The sequence below is a fragment of the Protopterus annectens genome, chromosome 9.part0 (genome assembly GCF_019279795.1).
Source record: "Protopterus annectens isolate FY-2018-M chromosome 9.part0, PAN1.0, whole genome shotgun sequence".
Lineage (NCBI taxonomy): Eukaryota > Metazoa > Chordata > Ceratodontiformes > Protopteridae > Protopterus > Protopterus annectens.
In genome coordinates this window covers 202,717,151-202,743,771 of record NC_056743.1, presented here as the reverse complement: position 1 = coordinate 202,743,771, position 26,621 = coordinate 202,717,151, and the positions used below count along the sequence as shown (strand labels likewise).

At 40.4% G+C, this 26,621-nt stretch overlaps 1 protein-coding gene across 5 annotated transcripts in view; it reads left to right on the top strand.

The window, feature by feature from the left end:
- The window catches only part of LOC122811133 (high choriolytic enzyme 1-like), a 201,119-nt gene that overhangs the window by 76,226 nt on the left and 98,272 nt on the right, over positions 1 to 26,621 (top strand). For 2 of the 5 annotated variants that reach the window (XM_044082745.1, XM_044082746.1), the window contains 3 exons: positions 4,581 to 4,664; positions 7,702 to 7,785; positions 13,309 to 13,449. In XM_044082745.1, the coding sequence (XP_043938680.1) occupies positions 4,581 to 4,664; positions 7,702 to 7,785; positions 13,309 to 13,449 (309 nt within the window). The remainder of the gene's footprint in view (positions 1 to 4,580; positions 4,665 to 7,701; positions 7,786 to 13,308; positions 13,450 to 26,621) is intronic. The other 3 variants (XM_044082747.1, XM_044082749.1, XM_044082748.1) reach the window with 2 other exon arrangements.

Sequence of the window (26,621 nt, the reverse complement as noted above, 5' to 3'; positions counted from 1 at the left end):
ACTCATCACATAGTCCCACTAAACCTACAACACCAAAATCCACACATAGAAACACAAAAACATTTGCGGAGGCTCTCAATAATAATCTGCTAAAGCAACAGAGACCTCCAAAGCAGAAATGCAAGCAAACGTCCACCACCAACACAACCCAAATGACACTTAGCCCACAGACTCAGTGTGCCACTCAACCACAGCCCATAAGGAAAAACAACGTACCCAACACACTAGTCATAGGTAACTCTATAGTCAGGCACACTGATGTCCCACTCACCAGGCTAAACAAAGAGAAGGTTACTGTCAGCAGCCTGTAGGGTGCCAGGATCCGCCACATAACCCACGCACTCAAGTCACTCCACAACAAGTACAAATATGACTCTGTGGTTGTCCATGTTGGTGTGAAAGACCTGAGACGTACTTTCCTGGACTACATGAAAAGAGACATGGAAGAACTCACCAATCTTGTAGCCAAGGCAGGTATGACCCTAGCCCTGAGTAGCATCCTGCCATCGCCCAGAATGATACTGCAGCACAAGGACAAAATGATTGACTTCAACAATTGGCTAAGCTTCTGGTGTCATTCTAAGGTGATCCAGTATCTGCCTGGGTCGACATGGTCGACAGACCACGATGCTTTGCCAGAGATGGCCTCCACCTGTCACCCTTGGGATTCCGGATACTGGTAAAGGCTCTTGCCGCCCCTATAGTACCTTTTTTAGGCAAGGTTCAAATGACAAATTCACCACCATAACAGGAACAGGCAAACAAAAACTGAGGGTAATGCTACTCAATGCTAGAAGTCTAAATCTGAAAATGCACTCACTCGAGGCACTCCTGAAAATGGAGAACATCGATGTCTGTGCAGTGACTGAGACCTGGTTCAAGGTTCCAGAGAGCACCCCTGCATTACCAGGCTATAACTCATACCACACTTTGCGGCCATATAACCTGGACTGGAGCACCAAAGGTGGAGGCGTGTCCATATTCATTAAGGATATCCACACCTCCAGGCTAGTTGCTCAGCATAATACATCTGAGGTTATCCAAGTGCAGCTAACTCTGGACAAAACTGCAATCCCAATTGTAGCTTGCTACAGATCCCCCACCATGCCCCAGGATTCCCACTTCTCTTTTCTTGATATACTGGAAAATATTATGGTTCAAGGAAACACCCTAATATTCGGCGATTTCAACTACCCTAACATTAACTGGGAAAACTACTCATGTACCAACTCCTTTGCTCAGCGCTTTCTGGAATTCATAAATTCCAATGCCCTGGATCAACTTATCCACACCCCTATCAGGGGCAACAATATCCTAGACATAGTCATTGCCAACATTTGTGACTGGTGTTCCACACCTGAAGTCAACTCCTCGTTGGTTAGATCCGACCAAGATATCCACATCCCGCCCCCACCCCCCCATTAAAGAAACCACAGTAAAAAATTTCTCCAAAGCCAACTTCATGCTTCTTAAGACAGAAGTGGTGAACTTCATGACACCCATGCAGATGGACAATACAGTTATGACTGCTGAATCCTACACAAATGCACTCTATGAGCACTTACACGAGTGCATGGATCGTGCTATCCCAAACAGAACCAAGACACTATCTTTCAAAAAAAGGAAACCAATCTAGTGGTTCCCCTGCCATAAACAAACTCTACAACAGAAGAAATAAATTGTTGCAAAAGAGAGTAAATTCCCATGAGTGGAGGAGCTCCCTGGTCAGCCTCAGCAAGAAGCTGAGATCCCTTATAAGATCCTCCAAAGCTAGCTATGAAAACAAGATTGCCACTGATTCTAAGGGCAACCACAAAGCATTCTATAGCTATGGTAACACCCAGATCTGCTTTGAGTTACAGCAGAATGGCACAAAAATTACAGAACCAACTGATATTGCCAACATCCTGGCAGATCGGTTCAGTGCTAACTTTACCCCCCCAACTTTACCCCCCTCTCACACCCTAAAGGGCCCATATCTATACAGAAAGAATGCAGAGTCCCTGTAATCACAACTTCACAGGTAAAAGCAGCACTCTCTAAAGCCAAAAACACAGCATCCATGGGACCGGACAACATCCCAGGCTGCGTTTTACATGAACTTCAGAATGAACTGGCTCCCCACCTAAGAACCATGTTCAATCATAGCCTCACATCAGGCTTTGTCCCCACTGAATGGCACACAGCAACAGTTATCCCACTCCACAAAGGGGGAGCCAACACTGATCCTCGGAACTATCTCCCTATTAGGTTGATGAGCCTCATCTGCAAGGCCATGGAACGTATCATCATGGAATTCATAAACAAAGACATTGGTAACCTCCAAACTCTGGACCTCATCCAGTTCAGGTGAAAGGCAGATCTTCCTCCTGAACCTGGTCGACTTCTTTGAGGCAGTCACCAAAGCCGTAGATGAGGGTAAGGTGGTTCACACAGCCTATCTTGACCTCGCCAAGGCTTTCAACACCATCCCCCATTCTGGAATTATAGCTAAACTCACTAAACTAAGTATAAATCCCTATGTCACAAGATGGGCTGCTAACTGGCTCACTGACAGAACCCACACTGTAAAAGTTGCAGACTCCAAATCTGACTTCAAACCAGTGACAAGTGGAGTACCACAGGGTTCAGTCCTGGGACCTCTCCTGTTTGGTATCTACTTCTCTGAAGTACAGGCTAACACAGAAGGCCTCTGGCTAACGAAGTTCACAGATGACTGCAAACTAAGAGCTATAGCCAAGTCCCCAAATGATGTGGACATCCTACAGAAGGGCCTGACTGAGACAGATGCCTGGTGTCAGAGCCATGGCCTCAAGCTCAATGCCAAAAAGTGCATTGTTATCCCCTTTGGTAAAAACTCTGTACCCATGAACTACCACATAGGCGGCAGTCTTCTTAACACCGAATGTGTGATAAGAGACCTTGGGACCCAGGTGGACAGTAGTCTCTCCTTTGATAATCACATTGCTACAGTAGTCAAGAAATCCCTCTACATAGCACACCTCATCACAAAAGGGTTCTCATCCAGGAAAAAAGAGGTCATTGTTCCCCTGTACTCGACAGTCATTAGACCCATTATAGAGTGCAATGCCCCTTTTGGAATGTACCTCACAAGACATCTGCAGCAGCTGGAAAGGCCACAAAAGTACCTCACAAAGAGAATTACTGGCCTCAAACAGATGCCCTACACTGATCGCCTCAAAAAACTCCAGCTTTACTCTGTAGCATATCGCCTACTCCGAGGTGATCTCTGCCTAACATATAAAGCTATTTCAAACCCAGAGCTGTTGGACATGCTACACCTAAAGAAATCCCAATCCCTCCGAGCTACATGCTCTAGGGACCTAAACCTTGTCACCACAATAAACAGGACTTGCTGGAGGGATAGATTCCTGTCCCAGAGACTTCCCATACTCTGGAACAAGCTACCCATCTATGTCAAGCAAAGTTCCTCATTAAGACTCTTCAAGAAAAATCTTGATGAGTGGATGGGAAATAGGAAATACACCCTGGGGATCACTTCTGTGGCTCTGCTCGGCAGGCGCACAAGAAATTAACTTTCTTGGGTTGGCGTAAGCCAGGGAACTTTGTTGGCTAGGCTTACTTAGGTCCTTGGGCTGATAGCCTAGTACCTACCTATGAACCTATTTCAGTCACAAATTCTTTTTTTTTCCATATTAACATAATTTTATTTGCAAACATTATATATCACTTATAATCTATCCAATCATTTTCAGTCAAACTTTACATAGTTCATTCAAATCTTGCCTACTTTTATACCTCGTTCTATCTCCTCTGTATTGTTCCCAGAATTCCCATTTTTTTCTATGTAATTTGCTCCTACCCTTTTCTAAAGATCCCAGTTCCAGTTGTTTTATCTCTGTTACCATATTCACTACTTCTAGTAAAGTTGGTTTAGACTTTGATTTATGTTTTCTAATAACTGCTTTTTTGGCAGCCACAATAATTAAATTCAGCAAGGCCTTACTTTGTCTAGGCAGCTCTGATTCTGTATCGTAGCTCAAAAAAAATAATTTCCTTAGTTACACCAATTTTCTTACACAGTATCTCTAACAGAGCAGTCTGCAAGGAATCTTTAAAGTCCCCAACTCATTATACTCCCAGAAAATATATTCCCAATTAATTCTTTCTTCCCCACCACATCTTCAACATCTGCGGTCTACATGAGGAAAAATTCTTTGGAGTCTACTTGGGGTATAAAAATACCTATGTAAACACTTCCAAGCAAAGATCCTAAATCTTCCAGACTTTGATGCATATTTAAGAGCAGTCAGGAATTCTTATCCTTCTTTCTTTGCCCTTCATCAGGATGTATACCACTGCATATCTGCCTAAACATTCATACCCCACTGCATGTCAGGGAATTGGTATGATTGCTAATCTTTCACATGCTTGCCAAATCCTATGCTAGGAAATTGCATTTGTATAACGTAAGAGTTACTGAAATAGCTTATGTATTATTTTTCCTTTTGAAATTTAACAGACTTATAAAACTAGTGTCAGAATTGCAAAATGCAGTATTAATATGTTTCTTTAATAAATGCTTTATGTTTATTTAGATGATGATGATGATGACATGAAGAGGAATACTGGCAGAGAGCCAGATGCACCAACTCAGATTCTGCAAATCAACAATGAAATGGGTAAGGAAGGGATTATAATATAATAGGGTCCCACCATGTATGTGTTTGTGTGTGTGTGTGTATATGCATATGTATGTGTGTGTGTGTGTGTGCACGCGCGTCTCTTTTAAAGACTCTGAATTTGTTAGAAATGCCAGAAAACACAAAGAAATTTGAACACAGATAGAATGTAATATATTTTATTGGACTAACACAGTTTTTGCAAGAACTCAAATTTTTGGGTTGGTAGGAGCCTTTTGTCGGGGTTAATTACTAATTTATGATTGGATTGAACATGAAATGGAGATGCTATAGGAATGGCACATGTAGTGGCTGTGTTGGCTAGGTTGAATCAAAAATGTTTCTGTCCCAGTGGGCTGGAATAATTTTTGTTCCAGGGAGTTATTTATTATGTCCAGGAATTTTTAGGAATACCCAACTTTTGAGGTACAGGCATACCAGTTTAGCAGTTGCTAGATGAAATCATCCATCATGAAAGTGTTTTTCATTAATAAAGGTACTCGGGAATTTTCCTTAATCATTTGTGATCATCTAACGATACAGGTGTCCTGTAGCAGGCAGCAAACAGATAGTCTGTTTTATCTAGGATCGGTTGTGGTTCAGTAAGCTAATTTTGGGGCTCCTGGGGAATTTGCCTAGAAGTGATACAGTCTCTGGCAAATACGGAGATACCAGTCACAGAAACCAGCACTAAGGTAAACCATTGGAATACAAAGTAGCACACAAAAGATAAATTCCAGATACAGACACATTGAGTAAAATGCAGCAGCAGCACAATTTATTTCTCACAAAAACACAAAGCTTTCAGGAACAAATCTCTTCTTCAGTGTGTAGAACAATTAAAATCACAGCACTTTTAAAGTACTTCATTAAAACACAGCCCTATCAGAATGATTCACTTGTAAATTTCAATTAAAGAATTAAAGGCATAGTCAGCTCAATGGTTATAGCACATCCATGTGTTTCCTCTTGAGAACAGGTTTAATGCTAGTAGCAAAATAAACCTGTTCTCAAGAGGAAACACATGGATGTGCTATGACCATTGAAGCCAGCTATCCTTTCTTTATATTTAGACCTCTTCCTGGGGTGACAGTAGGAGTCCATTCAGAACCAGAGTCTTACCTGCAATTGACACCACATGTCTCTCTGCATGTCCCTCAAAATTGCAGCTGTCATTCACACCCGTATGGGTTACCACTAGGTTATATTTGTATCTGCCCTGAATGAAGGACTCATGAGCCCTTGTGACATTGTGGGTTCACACGTAGGACTGAAGAACTCTTGTGACATAATGGATACTGGTGCTAGAGAGATGACTAACTGCTACCCTGTTATCCAGCCTTGTAAGCTTGTAAGCATGCAGTCTGTGTGTTTGACAATAAAGCCACATATTACCATGGCATTCCTAGTCATACTTGGAGTCTTGGTGCTAGTGAAGGATTCCTATTCTGCAGTCTGGTAATTCTTTGGTATGTGTGAAAGTGGGGATGTTTTGTTGTTAGGTTTCTGTTGAGATGTTATTTTTCTGATTCTAAGACGCTTGAGAAGTGACTTCTTAACAACCTCAACATATGTTGGTTTGGTGTTTTCATACAGAGGTGTAGGTGGCATTTTGTGGTACTCACAAACTATCTTTTGGTGAGAGGGTGGCCTCCATGTTGTGTAGGTAGTAGAAGTTCATTGACTGTAAGCATCTGGCAGTTCCTATACTGCCTAACGATACCAAGAGCTATGATGCAACAGAAGGGATATAAGACAATCTGTCTTCCATGTCAGCCAGGTGAGCCATGTCCTTTTAGAGTTGAGATGCTAACTTGATTAATGTGCACCTGTGAGGATACTTAAGTACAATGAGATTACAATAATCTTTCAACAGCAATGGATACTGGTTATATACTTAGGTTTCCAGTAGCATCTGGTAGTGATTTTAGTACGTAATATACTTACAAGGGATCAAGCATGGCAGAATAACACAACTGCAAGTGGTCTGGCAAGCCAGAATGAAAATAATGTGTGTGAATCAGTAATAATAACAGGAATTTGAAGGTGTGGATTAATCACACCTTCAGTGTGATGGGGTATAAAACAAGGATGTTAAAGCTATATAATTCATGTTCAGTTTTGATGATTTTCATCTCTAATGTGCACAGTGCCTCACCTCTTTGTGATGAACTGTACTGTGTAGCCAGGCCAAAATGAAGCAAACAAGTGCACAGATCATAATTTAAAACAACAAAGAATGCCAAAAATGCAATCAATAACAACAGTGTACTACAGCTCCAGGGATCAAGAATTTGCCCAGGAGACAGCCAAGTCACTTTACCTCACAAACCAAACTAACTTTGGTAAAGTTAATGCAGGAAGAGTACGCTTTGTCATTATATCAAAGAAAAATACAGAAAGAATTTATCACTTCCATGGTGGAAGGCAGACTGGTATTAGGTTAAGTCTGGTAGCAGCTCTCTCAAAATGAAACCTGTTGTGCATCTCTGTGTAGCCTAGCATAGATGATTCTTACACAGTATCTCTAACAGAGCAGTCTGCAAGGAATCTTTAAAGTCTGCCAACTCATTATACTCCCAGAAAATATATTCCCAATTAATTCTTTCTTCCCCACCACACCTCCAACATTTGCGGTCTACATGAGGAAAAATTCTTTGGAGTCTACTTGGGGTATAAAAATACCTATGTAAACACTTCCAAGCAAAGATCCTAAATCTTCTAGACTTTGGTGCATATTTAAGAGCAGTCAGGAATTCTTATCCTTCTTTCTTTTCCCTTCATCAGGATGTATACCACTGCATATCTGCCTAAACATTCATACCCCACTGCATGTCAGGGAATTGGTATGATTGCTAATCTTTCACATGCTTACCAAATCCTATGCTAGGAAGTTGCATTTGTATAAAGTAAGAGTTACTGAAATAGCTTATGTATTATTTTTCCTTTTGAAATTTAACAGACTTATGAAACTAGTGTCAGAATTGCAAAATGCAGTATTAATGTTTCTTTAATAAATGCTTTCATGTTTATTTAGATGATGATGATGATGACGTGAAGAGGAATACTGGCAGAGAGCCAGATGCACCAACTCAGATTCTGCAAATCAACAATGAAATGGGTAAGGAAGGGATTATAATATAATAGGGTCCCACCATGTATGTGTTTGTGTGTGTGTGTGTATATGCATATGTATGTGTGTGTGTGCACGCGCGTCTCTTTTAAAGACTCTGAATTTGTTAGAAATGCCAAGCTGGTCCACTAACAGAAAACACACAGAAATTTGAACACAGATAGAATGTAATATCTTTTATTGGACTAACACAGTTTTTGCAAGAACTCAAATTTTTGGGTTGGTAGGAGCCTTTTGTCGGGGTTAATTACTAATTTATGATTGGACTGAACATGAAATGGAGATGCTATAGGGATGGCACATGCAGAGGCTGTGTTGACTAGGTTGAATCAAAAATGTTTCTGTCCCAGTGGGCTGGAATAATTTTTGTTCCAGGGAGTTATTTATTATGTCCAGGAATTTTTAGGAATACCCAACTTTTGAGGTACAGGCATACCAGTTTAGCAGTTGCTAGATGAAATCATCCATCATGAAGGTGTTTTTCATTAATAAAGGTACTCAGGAATTTTCCTTAATCATTTGTGATCATATAACGATGCAGGTGTCCTGTAGCAGGCAACAAACAGATAGTCTGTTTTATCTAGGATCGGTTGTGGTTCAGTAAGCTAATTTTGGGGCTCCTGGGGAATTTGCCTAGAAGTGATACAGTCTCTGGCAAATACGGAGATACCAGTCACAGAAACCAGCACTAAGGTAAACCATTGGAATACAAAGTAGCACACAAAAGATAAATTCCAGATACAGACACATTGAGTAAAATGCAGCAGCAGCACAATTTATTTCTCACAAAAACACAAAGCTTTCAGGAACAAATCTCTTCTTCAGTGTGTAGAACAATTAAAATCACAGCACTTTTAAAGTACTTCATTAAAACACAGCCCTATCAGAATGATTCACTTGTAAACTTCAATTAAAGAATTAAAGGCATAGTCAGCTCAATGGTTATAGCACATCCATTTATTTCCTCTTGAGAACAGGTTTAATGCTAGTAGCAAAATAAACCTGTTCCCAAGAGGAAACACATGGATGTGCTATGGCCATTGAAGCCAGCTATCCTTTCTTTATATTTAGACCTCTTCCTGGGGTGACAGTAGGATTCCATTCAGAACCAGAGTCTTACCTGCAATTGACACCACATGTCTCTCTGCATGTCCCTCAAAATTGCAGCTGCCATTCACACCCGTATGGGTTACCACTAGGTTATATTTTTATCTGCCCTGAGTGAAGGACTCATGAGCCCTTGTGACATTGTGGGTTCACACGTAGGACTGAAGAACTCTTGTGACATAATGGATACTTGTGCTAGAGAGATGACTAACTGCTACCCTGTTATCCAGCCTTGTAAGCTTGTAAGCATGCAGTCTGTGTGTTTGACAATAAAGCCACATATTACCATGGCATTCCTAGTCATACTTGGAGTCTTGGTGGTAGTGAAGGATTCCTATTCTGCAGTCTGGTAATTCTTTGGTATGTGTGAAAGTGGGGATGTTTTGTTGTTAGGTTTCTGTTGAGATGTTATTTTTCTGATTCTAAGACGCTTGAGAAGTGACTTCTTAACAACCTCAACATATGTTGGTTTGGTGTTTTCATACAGAGGTGTAGGTGGCATTTTGTGGTACTCACAAACTATCTTTTGGTGAGAGGGTGGCCTCCATGTTGTGTAGGTAGTAGACGTTCATTGACTGTAAGCATCTGGCAGTTCCTATACTGCCTAACAATACCAAGAAATATGATGCAACAGAAGGGATATAAGACAATCTGTCTTCCATGTCAGCCAGGTGAGACATGTCCTTTTAGAGTTGAGATGCTAACTTGATTAATGGGCACCTGTGAGGATACTTAAGTACAATGAGATTACAATAATCTTTCAACAGCAATGGATACCGGTTATATACTTAGGTTTCCAGTAGCATCTGGTAGTGATTTTAGTATGTAATATACTTACAAGGGATCAAGCATGGCAGAATAACACAACTGCATGTGGTCTGGCAAGCCAGAATGAAAATAATGTGTGTGAATCAGTAATAATAACAGGAATTTGAAGGTGTGGATTAATCACACCTTCAGTGTGATCGGGTATAAAACAAGGATGTTAAAGCTATATAATTCATGTTCAGTTTTGATGATTTTCATCTCTAATGTGCACAGTGCCTCACCTCTTTGTGATGAATTGTACTATGTAGCCAGGCCAAAATGAAGTAAACAAGTGCACAGAGTATAATTTAAAACAACAAAGAATGCCAAAAATGCAATCAATAACAACAGTGTACTACAGCTCCAGGGATCAAGAATTTGCCCAGGAGACAGCCAAGTCACTTTACCTCACAAACCAAACTAACTTTGGTAAAGTTAATGCAGGAAGAGTACGCTTTGTCATTATATCAAAGAAAAATACAGAAAGAATTTATCACTTCCATGGTGGAAGGCAGACTGGTATTAGGTTAAGTCTGGTAGCAGCTCTCTCAAAATGAAACCTGTTGTGCATCTCTGTGTAGCCTAGCATAGATGATTGTAGATAAAGAATTTAAAACAGCAAAGAATGTCAAGAGCAGTATACTATACTTTCAGTCAATAACAGCAGTGTATTTACCACATGATCTAGTTTCCGCCCACATTCCTTAAGACATGCTATTAGTTGAACTCGTAATCCTCTAAAACTGACTGTAGGTATGCTTACAGTGAGTGCATGTGTTTGTGCCTTTATGTATGTATGTATGTATGTGTGTGTGTGTGTCCGTGTGCACATGCTTATGTACGTGAGTATGTGTTTGTGTATGTACATGCCCTGTAATGGACTGGCCTTCCCATCCTGGAATGGTTCTATGCCTCATACCTGTTTGTTACCATGAGAGATGTCACCTCCCCATAACCCTGAATAAGATAAGACAGATATTGGAGAATGACTGAATGTATGGTTTTCAAACAGATGTTTTTCAAGTTGTTTGCCAAACATTCTTCTCTACATGTGTGCAAAACACTTCCTTCATTTTACATGCTCCAGTATAATAAATGTTAAGGGCGAAGAGTACTTTAGAAGAATATGCCTGTTGCACTATTAGTGCTTAGCAGGGTTATAAAATCAGGAGCACGGAAGCTACAGTACACACAGATGCTTAAGCATGGAGTAATAATGAGAAAGATGCTGTAGTATAAATATATGCTCAGATAGAACATTGCTCCATTGGAAAACATTCATTAAAAAAAGAAGTTCAGCTTGTTATAGCATTGAAGTGCTGAAATGCACAAAGCTAGGGCTACAACACGATTAGCAAATAGAGAAAGTAGTAAAAATACAACGCATCAGTAAGGAGTTTTCTGTAGGATTAGACTGTTACAACTCCTGGAAATGATTAGCATTAAGTATAAAGAGAGACAGAGAGAGGAGAAGAGGCAGAGAAATGATATGATAATAAAATTATTGATATATAACACCTGTGGATTAGCAGTAAAAAAAAAAATAGGATAATGAAATAGTGATTGTCTTTATGAAAGAGGTGCCAGTTTTGGAAGTACATGGTATGAGGATATAGGTGACAGTAACGGACAAGATACATTTAGGTTGTGTAGAATGAAATAATATTGCTTTTCTGATGAATGCTTAAAAGAGGTTATTTTTAGAAAGAATGATTCAATATTTCCTGGTATCCTTAATATGAAATATTAGTGAGCAAATCCTACTGCAGATAAGTATACACAACAGGTATATAAATACTAATAATGTATGTTGCAATAATAGTGCAAAATTATGTTTCAGGTGTGGGTTGCACACAACAAGTAACAGTATCAGTTGGAAAGGATACAGCATTAATAAGAAAAAATGAATAGCTGAACCTGACATTTCAGCACAATTCAGAAATGGTACCAGAAGTCAAAATACGTGCTACATTACTTGTGAATGCTGTTTTGATAGTACAGTAACTAGAACATTGTATTTTAGTAGGAATTTTATAGCAAGAGAGTTGTATAAGTAAGAATGGATAATACAATAGTTGCAGGTGCCGAACAATGGCAGCCAGTACTGTGAAATGGTACTTTATTACTGGAAGACATTTATCAAGGTGGGGGGAACAGCATTGTAGTTATGCTGAGTGTTCCATGGTATCATGGAAAACAAGAATTAAACTACTGTTCAGTCCTCAGCAAGTAGCAGTAGAAGAAAAGCAACACAGGAGTGAAAGAAATGTCTGAGCCAGGCTGATGTAATGAAAGTGCACAGCAAATGGGAACAGCAGTGAAGGTTTTACAGTATACAGGCTCTAACTTCTAATAAGTGACACAGAATACTATATACTGGGGTCTGCTTAGCTGTGATAGTGACACAATATGCAAACATACTGAGCAGCAGCCAGCAAGGAAGAAGTAACATTGGTCTTACTATGCTGCCAATTTGTACAGAATCAAAATGACCATCTTCATTGAAATGCTGGTGTATCCTAATATTATTGACCCTGAAAGTAAAGCATGGCTGGGTAACCAGATGCTATCCACTAGGTTTCAGCAGTGGCACTGAGGCACACTGCAGTAGTACTATAGAGTATTCCGTTGGAAGCACTGAGAGTAACATGTAGCAAATGTGTGTGGCTATCCTTAATATAACAGATGCCTGCCACTGTGTGAAGACCCTTTAACCTCTGGTGACTGCTCGTAAACTACCCTGCGAAACAAAGCCATCCCACCCTGCTGTGCACACTGTGCATTCAACGTTTTGATTAAAAAAAAATTACTTTCAGATACATAACACAATAAACAATCCTTTATGCAGCTCAGAAGGATAAGGTTTGCTCTTCAAGCTTTCCAGTTATTTGCCTATTTTTCTTGTTCAGAATACAAAGTAGTCACTGAATTTGTGTGGGTTTTGCACTGTTACTAAACGGCTCTAGGAGATTACTGTTCAAGGGTATTGATTTCTCTAGCCATATGTCAGTGATAACGTTCAGTATAACTTTGTAATGGAGTCTCATATGCTTGACATTAGTATAACACCCGTATACAGACATATGCTTACTATTTTCTTTAATAACTTGCTACTGTGTTTCAGAGTAAGTTGTAACAATATTTTACCAGAATGGTACGTCTGCTTTTAGTGTGTTTTTTTCAGCACCAATTGCCTGACAATTAAAATGACATGCTCATGCCTCTGGATACAAATCCTTGATCAACAATTTCTACAGACTGCATTTTTCATTAATACCATTTGTAAGGGGACCATTACCTTCCCAAACAGGTGGTAGAATAAAGATAATGACAAGGGCCTACAGAGAGAAAACTATTCTTCCTTGTTGTACAATATCTCTTGCCAAAATGTTTTTAAAATGGTGCTATGCTTGCTTGTCTGAAAAAGCGCTCATATCTCTCACCAACATCTTTTTAAAATGCTGTTATACTTGTTAGTCAGGACATGAATTTTCAAAAACCAGTACAAGATTGAAAAGGATTATTTTTACTTGGCATCTGAAGGAGATAACTGTAGATGATCTGACTCATTTTTCTTTTCTACCAAAAAATATGCAGTAAACAGGCTACCCTTGGAGTTTGGCGATATCATAAAACACCCATTGGGAAATGCAGACAGGTGTACCTCAGCATCCTGCAAATGGCCAGCATCAAAAAATGGTAAAGTTGTGGTGCCGTATGTCATCGCCTCTGAGTTCAGTAAGTATCTGTTTAGTATTTTCTCATGAAGAAGTTTGGTTGAAGGTAACACATTTTAGAATTTAAGGATAGTGCAGAAGAACCAAGGTAAAAAAAAAAAAAAAAATCTATGTGCAGTGATCATTGTTGTCACCTTGTATTTCTCATGTTGGGAATCTGCTGGTGACCACTACTTGTGGAATTATATGGGCTGGTGAATGTCTGAAAATAGTTTACCAATACTACTGGGATTATTCTTATTCTTGATGTATTCCAACTTGGATTTACAATAAGTAAAGCCTTATTCACAGGTAATCAAGCAAGAATTTGCAAATTAAAAAGACATACTTCACACAGTAAATGACAAAAGTTTTTTTAAAGACAAAAGGAATTACGCAAAATAACACAACAGCAAGAACAAATCTGAAACCAAAATTAACCTAAAAACTACAGATTTTTTTAAGCTTTGTCTTAAAATACATAGGTAAAATGCAAAGAGTATATAATCCTGGCCTGGTCAACTCCTTATTATAAGAATTAAAATGCTGTAAAATATTTTCTGGTATTATCACAGGAAATATTTTATTTACAAACATCTGTATTTTAGAAGTCTACTATTTAGGGAAGATTAATTGACCAGTTGACATAAATTGCAGTGATATGTGCAAAAAAGGTTGTATTACACACAAGTTGTAACATATAGTAATATATAAAATCCATTTCACTAAATAACTTCTTACTACATCCAGCATAACGTGTTAAATTATGATTCAGTCTGGACTTCCCTAACTGTTACATTGTTTTATCAGTTAAAAACTCTTTATAGAGTGCAAATGAGCTGAAAAGATATGCATTTTCTTACATAATACATTTATTAATTTAGTTATCCTTTGTTGATTGGGTTGGTACCACTAGGCTAGCAGTCTTTTTTCAGGGTAGACCTGAAGTGATATTTATACTATTATGGGAAATTTGTACAAGGTACTAGAAACTTATTCTTGTTTTCGATAAATGTGTGGGATCTTTTCTATCGAATTGAGCTACCACCAGCTCAAGTATACGGGACCTTTTAACATCTTATCTGAAGAATGGCACATTCAGGTATGCATCACCCCCTACTGAAAGTTAATAATATCCTGGAGTGAGACTAGAACCTTGAGTGTTTTGTTCTTCCAGCACCAAAGGTGAGTGTCCTACCTTTTGAGCAACTGACGTGTATTTGTGCCTTATACTTTAATAGCCAGCCCATGTCAGTCCCTGAATACTTACAATTGTTTATTCATTCAGTATTATCACCATTTAGGCTAACTAATACTTCATCTTGTGATTCATTATAAAAGCACAAAGCATTGACTTTAAAGAAATTAATCATGAATGAGTAGTCAGATGGTTTTAAAGCTTAAGAAAAATCATTGGTCAAATCTACAAAAGTCATATATATTTCTATCTACATCCTCAATAAATAAGACCAAGTCACTGACATACATACGTATTTTGAAATGTAATAACATTTTGTGATTTAGATTGCTGTAGAAGGAACAGCAGTGATCTCAGAAGAGAACCTATCAGTATGCATTTATTTTTTTGGCGTGCCCAGAAGTTGTTCCAGTTACATATTTTAAACATGTCATTTTTCTCATATTTACCCAGTTTAAATTCAGGGCAGTACTACAAAAAAAATGCATGCTTGCATCATCTCAACATTATCCTCATGAATAATGACATCACAAGGTCAAAACATTTAGAATATTCAATTAATTATATAATTTCTATATTAACAATTTTTTAACTGATAGTGCCATTTTAATAACTACATAAATGCAGTCCCTTTTTCTAAAGACCATGATGAAAAATTCAACAATATGTTGCTAAAAATTATTACTAAAGGCCTGTAATTTACACATTCTTCTACATTTCATTTTTTTAAAACAATGAAATGATCCCAGAGTGTTTTCAATCTCAGAAACTCACCTTTAAATATGGCAGAGTTAAAGACATTAACAATGGGCCAGTACAAAAAAATAATTTAATAAATTTCAATTTAATTTTAGTATCATCTACCAAATCTTTTATTTTAAATTTTAGAATGGCTTCATATATGCATTTTAGAATGGCTTCATAAACAGAAAACAAAACCACAAGAATACTGCTTTTCCTCATCCAAGTCGATTATAGGTTCATAGGTAGGTACTAGGCTATTGGCCCTAGGGCATATATAAGCCTAGCCAAAGGTACCCTGGCTTTTGCCACCCAAGAAAAGTATTTTCCTGTGCCACTGTCGAGCAGAGCCACAGAAGTGATCCATGGGGTGAATTTCCTATCTCCCATCCAATCATAAAGATTTTTCTTGAACAGTGCTAATGAGGAGCTTTGTTTGATATAGATAGGTAGTTTGTTCCAGAGTATGAGAAGTCTCTGGGGCAGGAATCTATCCCTCCAGCATGTTCTGTTTATTGTGGTGACGAAGGTTAGGTCCCTAGAGCATGTAGCTCATAGGGATTGGGATTTCTTTAAGTGGAGCATGTCTAAAAGCTCTGGGTTTGACATAGCTTTGTGTGTTAGGCAGAGATCACCTCTGAGTAGGCGATATGCAACGGAGTAAAGCTGCAGTTTTTTGAGACGGCCTGCATAGGGCATCTCTTTGAGGCCGGTAATCCTCTTTGTGAGGTATTTCTGTGGCCTTTCCAGTTGTTGTAGATGTCTTGTGAGGTACATACCAAAAGGGGCATTGTACTCTATAATGGGTCTAATGAGTGACGAGTAGAGGGGAACAATGACCTCTTTTTTCCTGGATGAGAAACCTTTTGTGATGAGGTGTGCCACATAGAAGAATTTCCTGACTACTGTGGAAATGTGATTATCAAAGGAGAGACTACTTTCCACCTCTGTCCCAAGGTCTCGTATCACACTTTCGGTGTTAAGTAGACTACCACCTATGTGGTAGTTCATGGGTACTGAGTTTTTACCAAAAGGAATGACAATGCACTTTTTGGCATTGAGCTTGAGGCCATGGCTTTGACACCAGGCATCTGTCTCAGCAAGGCCCTTTTGTAGAATGTCCACATCTTTTGGAGTTTTGATTATGGCTCCTAGTTTGCAGTCATCTGCGAACTTCGTTAGCCAAAGACCTTCTGTGTTGGCTTGTACTTCAGAAAAGTAGATACCAAACAGGAGAGGACCCAGGACTGAACCCTGTGGTACTCCACTTGTCACTGGTCTGAAGCTGGATTTGGAGTCTGCTACTTTCACAGTGTGGGTTCTGTTAGTGAGCCAGTTGGCAACCCATCTTGTGACATAGGGATTTATACCTAGTTTAGTGAGTTTATCTATAATTCCAGAGTGTGGGATGGTGTCAAAAGCCTTGGCTGTCTGAACCATCTTACCCTCATCTACGGCTTTGGTGACTGCTTCAAAGAAGTCTATCAGGTTTAGGAGACATGATCTGCCTTTTACAAACCCAAACTGGGTGGGGTCCTGAGTTTGGAGATTACCAATGTCATTGTTTATAAGTTCCATGATGATATGCTCCATAGCCTTGCAGACCAGGCTCATTAGGCTAATGGGGCGGTAGTTTCCGGGGTCTGTGGTGGCTCCTCCTTTGTGGAGTGGGATAACTGTCGCTGTGCGCCATTCAGTGGGCACATAGCCTGAGGTGAGGCTATGATTGAACATGGTACTTAGGTGGGGTGCCAGTTCATTCTGTAGTTCATTACTATATTTTCATCATTTTCTTGGAAGAAATATAAAATTAAATTAATTAGAAATAAGCTTCTTTGAATTTAGCAATTCACCTCTGCCTTCTTCCATAATTTTTGTTTTTTATCTCTCTTTTTTCCCCCAAAAATTCTTCATAGTTTTTCACAAGTTAATAATTTGATGTTGGCTGTATTTTGATTTATTCAAACAAAACTTTTTTTCTTTACTGAAAATACAGTACTTACATACAGTTTTAAAATTCTGCCAGGAAGGAACATTCTTTTCTTACAGGTAATCTTCAAAAAACTTCTTCTTTATGAAGACCAATCTATATACTTCTTTAACAAGACAATGATATCTTGGTTTCCATTTACTTAAGACATTAAATTGGACCACTTCAACTAACACCTTAATCACAAAATTTGTGGATATTTTAACCTTCTAATTAACAACACTTGTTGTATAAAACTGAGACTAACCCAATTCTGTTAATCTTTCACAAATTAAAATTTAATTCATAGATATAAGTACTTCTACCTTCATTATCAAGTTCTGCAATCTATATCAACCTCATTTTCTGCATAGACTGCCAAGTAATCTCCAATAATCTCAGAATAAACCTTACAATTTTGAAGGTGGCAAACATTTTAGTTAACATCCAATTTATAGATGAAACTGTGTCAAATCTGGAATGTATAGAAAGTTGATCCACCAGCTGATCAAACCCTAGCATGGAAATTTGCTTGACTATCTGAGGATCAGCTTTACCCCAGTTATGGTTGAAATTTTCTGTAACCACCCACAACTCAAATAATCTGTGTTTTAACATTATTCTAATGCTGCCCTAGTTATGGTAACATTTTATACAACTGTACTATGTCCTTCCATATCACTTTTACAATATTCATTACATAAGGGGGAGTAACAAGCTCAAGAGGAAACTTGGGAGGAGGAAGGCACAGAGGAACCTTCTAGAAACCTATCCCAGATAGCTCTAGGCCGCTCTTGTTCTGGAAACAACATCCAAATTTTAATGCTTACTGAAGGTCTGGACAGAAGTCCAACTAGTAGTCTCAAGGTTGGAACTGGTATCCAATCCTTTGAAAAATTGCCAGAGGAAGCATCAGGTCTTGTAGAATGAGCCATTACAGCAGTAGAAAGACATTTACCATGAAATAAATAACAAAAAGAAATGATCTTAGAGATCCAGGAGGATACGTTTTTCTTAAAAATAGCCAAGCCTAAAGATCTGGGATGGAAGGAAACAAAAAGTTGCTCAGACTTGTGAATGGCCTTAGTCTTATGCAAATAATATCAGTGCTGTCTATGAAAATCCAAAGAGTGAAGAACCTTCTCATTTGCAAACTGGCGAGAATGAAAAAAGGAGGGCAAATTAATAGACTGATTAAGAGAGAACTCATTACCCACACTGGGCATAAAAGAAGGATTAGTATGAAGAGACACCTTGTCCCTATGAAAAACTAAGAAAGGAGGGCCAGCCATAAGAGCCTGTAGTTCAGAGACTCTTAGCTGAAGTAGGGGACAAATGAAGAACAGTCTTCCAAGTACAATGTTATAAGGAAGCTGAAGCTGCAGGCTCAAAAGTAGCCTGAGTCAATTTTTCAAGCACAAAACTGAGGTCCCAGGAAGGTGGAATAGGCTTTCTGGGAATCCTGATATGAAGGATGCCATTAAGAAATTGCTTGACCTCAAATCTAGAGGCCAAAGGAGGAGGAGTTAAGGGCAGACAAGCAGAAAAAGGTGAGCTTTAACTGAAGAATAAGCTAACCCAGCATGGAGCACAAGTAAACATTAGCACTAGACCCCCCTATACTGTAGAGAAGGACAAGGCTGTCTATTCGACCTTACCAGCCAATCAGTAAATCAGTTCACTGTACCTATCCAGGCATGTCCAAAGAGCAGTTTCAGGTGTACTCTCTGGTCCATCTGGTGAATCTGGGCATTTTGAGGCAATGTTACAATTGCCTCATGTACACAGACAACTCTCTCTTCCTTCCACCAAACACTAATACATGCGAGAGATGCAATTATACAGCCAAACTGGAGGCTAAGCTCTCTCAACCCAAGAATGGACCAGGCAGTCAAGAGGAGAAGGAATTATTTGCATCACACCACCAGTCTCACATAGACCTATGAAACCAGCACCAGCAAAAAATACACAAAAACATACTTGGAGGCTCTAAAAATCTGCAAAAGCAACAGAGACCTCCAAAGCAGACATCCAAGCAACCTCCACCTCCAAACACAAACCATGAAACACATACTTCACAAAACCAGTGTGACACGCAATCACAGCCCTTAAGACAAAATAACATACCCAACACACTCGTAATAGGTGACGCTATAGTCAGGCACACTGACATCCCACTCACTAGGCTGAACAAGAAGGTTACTGTTAGCTGCCTGTCGGGTGCCAGGATCCGCCACATAACACAAGCACTCAGGTCACTCCAGAACAAGTACAAATATGACTATGTCATTGTCCATGTTGGTGTGAATGACCTGAGACGTACCTCCCTGGACTACATGAAAAGAGACATGGAGGAGCTCTCTGATCACGTAGCCCAGGCTGGTATGACCCTGACCCTGGGTAGCATCCTGCCCTCACCAAGAATGATACAACAGTATAGAGACAAAAATTATCCATTTCAACAATTGGCTAAGCTTCTGGTGTCATTCAAAGGGGATCCAGTGTCTGTCAGCCTGGGATGGTATACTCAAGAAGCCACGCAGCTTCACTAGAGATGGCTTGCACCTGTCACCCTTAGGCTTTTGAATACTGGCCAAGGCTCTTGCCACCCCCATAGTGCCTTTCTTATGCAAGGCTCAAAAGACAAACCCACCACCATAAATAGCACAAGTAACAAAAAACTGAGGGTAATGCTACTCAATGCCAGAAGTCTAAACCTCAAAATGCATGCACTCGAGGCACTCCTCAGTATGGAGAAAATCGATATATATGCACTAACAGAAACCTGGTTTAAGGCTCCAGAGAGCACCCCAGCACTAGCAGGCTACAACTCATACCATACATTTCGGCCATAAAACCCAGACCGAAATACAAAAGGCAGGGGAGTATCCATATTCATCAAGGAAACCCACACCTCCAGGTTAGTGGCACAGCACGATGCTTCAGAGATCATCCACGTGCAACTAACAACTGGCAAAACTGCTATTCAAATTATAGCTCACTACAGATCACCCACCATGTTCCAGGACCCCCACTTCGCATTCCTGGAAACACTGGGAAACATAAAGGTCCTACCAAACACCCTGATATTGGGTGATTTCAATTACCCAAACATTAACTGGGAGAACTACTCAAGTACAAACTCCCTTGCCCAATATTTCCTAGAATTTATAAACTCAAACACCCTGGATGAATTGGTCAACACCCCCACCAGAGGTGACAACATATTGGACCTGGTCATCACCAACATGGGTGACCAGTGTACCACACTGGACGTCAACCCCTTGTTGGTTAGATCTGATCATAAACTAATCATTCTGGATACCCACATTCTGCCACCACCCCCAGTCAAAGAAACCACTGTGAAAAACCTTTCAAAAGCAAACTTCACATTACTTAAGACTGAGGTGGGAAGTTTCAAAGTCCCCATGCTAAAGGATAATGCTGTCCAAGCTGAAAAATCCTTTACTAGTGCACTCTACGGGCAACTACAAGAATGCATGAATCGTGCTATCCCAAACAAAACCAAGACTCACTCCTCCAAGAAAAGGAAATCAGTCTGGTGGACCCCTGCCATAAACAAGCTATACAATAGAAGGAGGAAACTAGTACAGAAAAGAGTAAAACCAAGAAGGGAAGACATCCCTGATCAGTATCAGCAAAAAACTATGTTCCCACATAAAATCATCCAAGGCTTGCTTCGAAAGAAAAATTGCCATGGACTCCAAAGATAACCACAAGGCATTCTTTAGTTATGTCAAGAATCTAAGTGGCAATTCTCAGATCTGCTTGGAGTTAGTGCAGGATGGCACAAAATACACTGAACCGACTGATATAGCCAACATCCTGGCAGACAGGTTTAGTGCAAACTTCACCCCCCTCTCACCCCCAAAAGGGCCCATGACTATATCAGAAGAATGTAGTAGTGCCCCTGAAATCACAGACACTCAGGTTAAAACAGCCCTCGCCAAAGCCAAAAACACAGCATCAATGGGACTGGACGGTGTCCCAGGCTGCGTCCTACACAAGCTGAAAGATGAACTAACCCCTCACCTAAACACACTGTTTAAACTCAACCTCTCCACAGGCTATGTGCCCACAGAGTGGCACACAGCAACGGTTATTCCACACCACAAAGGTGGAGTCACAAAGGACCCAAGGAACTATCTCACTATAAGCCTGACTAGCTTGGTCTGCAAAGCTATGGAGCGCATCATCATGGATCTCATTAACAGAGACATTGGGAACCTCCAAACACTGGACCCTATGCAGTTCAGCTTTGTTAAGGGCAGATCATGCCTCCTAAACCTGGTGGACTTTTTTGAGACAGTTACCAAGGCTATAGACGAGGGAAAGGTGGTCCACACAGCCTACCTAGACCTCGCAAAGGTCTTCAACACCATTCCCCACTCAAGTATTATAGACAAGCTCACCAGCCTGAACATAAACCCCTATATCACGAGATGGGTTGCCAACTGGCTCACAGACAGAACCCACATGGCAAGAGTTGCGGGAGCTCGGTCTGACTCTAAACCGGTTACAAGTGGTGTTTCCCAGGGCTCAGCCCTAGGACCCCTCCTGTTCGGCATATACTTCTCAGAGGTACAGGCAACCACAGGAGGACTATGGCTGACCAAGTTCACAGATGACTGCAAACTAGGGACTATAATTGACTCTCCGGCTGACACAGACATCCTCCAAAAGGGTCTCACTGAGACAGATACCTGGTGTCAAAACCATGGTCTAAAGCTAAATGCCAAAAAGTGCATAGTCATCCCCTTTGGAAAAAACAAAGTACCCACAAACTATCATATAGGTAGTAGCCCCCTAAATATGGAAGACGTAATAAGGGATCTGGCTACCCAAGTAGATAGTAACCTCTCCTTTGATAATCACATTGCCAAAGTGGTTAGAAAAATACTTCTATGAGGCCCACCTAATCACAAAAGGGTTTGCATCCAGATTGAAAGAGGTCATTGGGCCCCTCTATGCATCACTCATCAGACCCATCATAGAGTACAATGCCCCATTTGGGATGTACCTTACAAGACACCTGCAACAACTGGAAAGACCACAGAAGTACCTCAACAAGAGGATCACTGGCCTCAAGCAAATGCCCTATGCAGCTCAACTGAAGAAACTCCAGCTGTACTTGGTTGCATATCGCCTACTCATAGATGACCTCTGCCTGACATACAAGGCCATGTCCAACCCGAATTGATGGACATGCTCCACCTAAAGAAAACCATATCCCCTCAAACCACACTCTCCAGGGATATAAACCTCACCACAACAATAAATAGGACATGCTAGAGGGATAGATTCCTGTCCCAGAGACTTCCCATGCTCTGGAACAAGATTCCAGTCCACATTAGGCAGAGCTCCTCGCTAACCTCTTCAAGAGAAACCTTGATGAGTGGATGGGAAACAAAAAGTTTATCCCAGGGATCACTTCCATGACTTTGCTGGACAGAGGCACAGGGAACTAATATAAAGGGGCGGCGAAAGCCAACACATTCCAGCTAGGCTTATAAATGCCTTCAGGCAGATAGCCTAGTACCTACCTATGAACCTATGAACATATGAGCAATTCACACAAATAAGATAGAACCAGAGGGATCCCCACAGAAAATAGTTCCTGGTAATGAGAAAGACACCACACAGAAAATCTCTTCCATTTGGACAAATATGATTTCCTGGTAGTGGGTTTCCTGGCCACCTGCAGAACTCTAATCATAACTTTAGAAAAAATGTGTCTAAACAGGATCAAAACTCTATTACCTACTGCATCAGCTAAAGAGTGGACAACTGAGGATGCATCGGAGACCCCTTGTCTTTTGTAAGAAGGTCCACCCTGTGAGGTAACTTGTGGTAATTGCCCCTGGCAAGGTAAATAAGAAGGGGGTACCAATGCTAACTGGGCCAATAGGGAGTCACCAACAAGATTTTGAGGGAGTCTTGTTTGATCTTGAGCAGGACCCTTGTAATCAGAAGAAGGGGAGGGAAGGTGTGGAGAAACATCCCATTTCAAAGAAAAGAGAGTGCATCCATGTTCCAAGTGAGAGTACTGGGATTCTGCACAGAAAAGAGGAAGTTGTATGTTCAAATGGGAGGCAAAAAGATCTACTTGTGGAGTAACCCACTGATGGACAATATCCAGAAATGTATCTCTTCTGTGATGTATCCATTCATAAGCTTGTATAGTGGACTTACTGAAAGAGTCTGTCACTATATTTTGCACTGAAGAAAGGTACAGAGCTTGAAGAGTCACTCAATACTGGACAGCTAGATCCCAGACCTGAAGAACAAGTCTGCAAAAAAGGTAGGACCATGTCCCGCCTTACTTGTTGACATACCACATCACTGTGGTATTGTCTGTGAAGACTTTAAGAGGCCCTGGAAGGAAGAGAGAATGAAAAGCCTGAAGAGCTAAAAGGAGAGCTCTCATCTTCTTTATGTTTATGTGATCTGTTCTCTGATGAGGGGGCCAGAGACTCTGGATCTTGAGTGAACCAAAGGAGGCTCACCACCCCCTGTCTGAGGCATCTAGAAAACGTTTGTGAGATGGGACTGGAGGTTGAAAAAGAAGTCCTGGGTTGAGAGAAAGCTGCTGAATCCACCACTGAAGCTCATGTTTGAGGCATGCAGGGAAAGGAACTAGTGAATGCAGTGGATGACAGTGCTGAAGCCATACTGACTTTAGGAACCATTGTAGTTTTCTCAAATAAATAGAGGCAGCACAAGAACACAGGAGGCCATGAATCCTAGAACCCTGAGAAAATCCCTGGCTGTGACTGAAGCCAGAGGAAGAAAAGATTGAAAAATGGTGATTAGAGAGAGAGAAATCCTTGGGTGGAAACAGAGATGCCAATGTGGGAATGGTCTGGATCCTGCAACTGAGAAAGAAATGATCCTGAGAAGGAGCCAGGACTGATTTCTGAAAGTTTATGGTAAACCTCAGGCTTTGTAACAGACAAACTGGAGGTGCAGAAGCAGGACCTTGGGGGATGAAGCCGGTATGAGCAGGTCATCCAGATAATGAAAGAATCAAACCCCTCTCATCCTGCAAAAAGCCCTGACAGGGGCGAGGCATTTGATGAATCCCCTTGGGGCAGTAGAAAGACCAAATGGCAAAGTATTGAACTGAAAATGCAAGGAAGAAATAGAAAAATGTAAATCTTCCTGAAAAGCGGATGAATGGATATGTAAAGATAGGCATCCTTGAGGTCCAGGGATACTAAGAAACCCTGGGGTAAAAGAAGAGGGAACAGGGTTTCAAAGGACAACATTCAAAAGGAAGGGACCTTTAGAAAAAGTGTTGAGCTGAGAAACATCCAGAATGGGTCTCCAGGTATATTCTTTCCTGGAAAAAAGAAACATCCTGGAATAAAACCCTTTCCTTTCTTGGCAGGGGGCATACATTTAATGGTGCCCTGAGTCAAAAAGCCCTGAAGCAGTTCTGGAAAGAAAGGAAGCTGTTTTTGAGGAGGTTGAGGGATGCACAGGAAAGATGTAAGGGATTTCCATACCATAAAATATCCATGGGGATGATGGACAGATCCCAAGAGTCTTGAGTGACCCTTGACAAATTGGGAAAGGAGTGGGAAAGCCGAAGGGATAAGGGAAACTGGCCCAGGGAAAGGGGAAGTAAACTGCCAGATAGAACCTGGTCTGTCTTGAAAAGGAGGCTTCTGAGAAGTAGGAGTCTGAGTATACTTAGCAGGGGGTGCACTCCTAGAGCCCTTGTTGTCTTTAGGAGGAAGACGAGGATGTCTGTGTACAAAAGCAGATTTGGATGGATAATTCATCTGGAATTTAGGAGTAAGAGAGACAAAATTATGTTTCAATTATTGCAAGACCTTGCTTTTATCCTGGAGGGACTTAAAAAGCTCAGCAGCAGTAGAACCAAAAAGGTTCCTATTATCAAGAGGGGCATCCAACAATTTAGCCTTAATGTCATCGGGTAAGGGCTAGAGATGAATGCAACAGTAACGTCTCAAAACAGAACCAAAGCAGCAGCCCTGGAGGAAGCATCAGCTGCATCATAACTACACTAAATAGTGTGGCGAGCCACTTGAGGGAAGAACTCAGGAGAGAAAGGGCTGAGACCATCACTTCAGAATCAGGGAGGTCAGATATTGCCTGAGAAGCTTGTAAAAGAAGGGCTAAAACATACCTGGTCATATGCAGCTGGTAATTAATAGCCCAAAAGGCCAGGCTGGCAGCAGTATATACCCTTCTCCCTAGCTGTTCCATAGCTCTACTGTCCTTGTCTGAAGGAAGTAGTTTAGTAGATGGCAAAAGTTTAGGTTGGTCTGAAGAGACATACTACATAAGGATCATCAGAAATACATCTGCACAAGAACTTACAATCATCAGACACCTTGTAAAATCTTTCAGGTTTCTTAGGAGCTGAAGGTTCGGAATCAGAGGCCACCAAGATTTCTGAAAATGAATCTAAAAGGGGAGCCAAAACTAGAGGTACAGCAAAGGGTTTAGGAGAGTCCATCTGGGGGCGCTCATAATACCTCTTTTGAGTATCAGACACCTGAGAAAAGTCTGTCTGACTGCTGTTATTCTCCTTAAGAATATGAGTCATTTCTTTCCTTATTTCTTGAATTACTCCCCTGCTTCATCATCATTATCCCATTTCACTTTGAATTGCAGTTTTTTTCCTTGTGTTATGTATAAGAGCCTTAACTGTGTAACTCTAAATTATCCCTTCAAATCAGGTAATCCTAAACCTCTTGTAATATTGGAAGGATCAACTTACCCACTTGACTATCTCTCTTCCCCTCCCTTTAACTCTTTACTAATTACTTTCCTCACCTCCTCCTTCTGGTTGATACACTATGCCTGATCTATGTATACAATTAAATGGACTAAAAACATTTTATTGTTTATATCTTGCTATCCATATCCATAGGCAAGAGCTTGCAGTTTCTCAGTTCTTGTATTTGCTTTTGTTTAGTCTCTTCCCACATACCCTCAGCTACCATAACAGAATCATTTTCAATCCATACTCCTAAATACTTCATTTCATCATGTTCCCATAACTAAGGGTATTGCTGAACCAGTTCATGTCTGGGTACATAGTTTATAGCTATAGCCTTTGTTTTGTATTCTTCAATTTTATATCCCGAAAAAACCCTGAACTGTCTCAGAATGCTCCACAACACTGAGATGTCCTTTTCTGGTTCCATCAGGCACAAAATAATATCATCTGCAAATAAAGCCAGCTTTTCTTGAATGCCATACAGGCTATATCCTTGAATGTCTGAATATT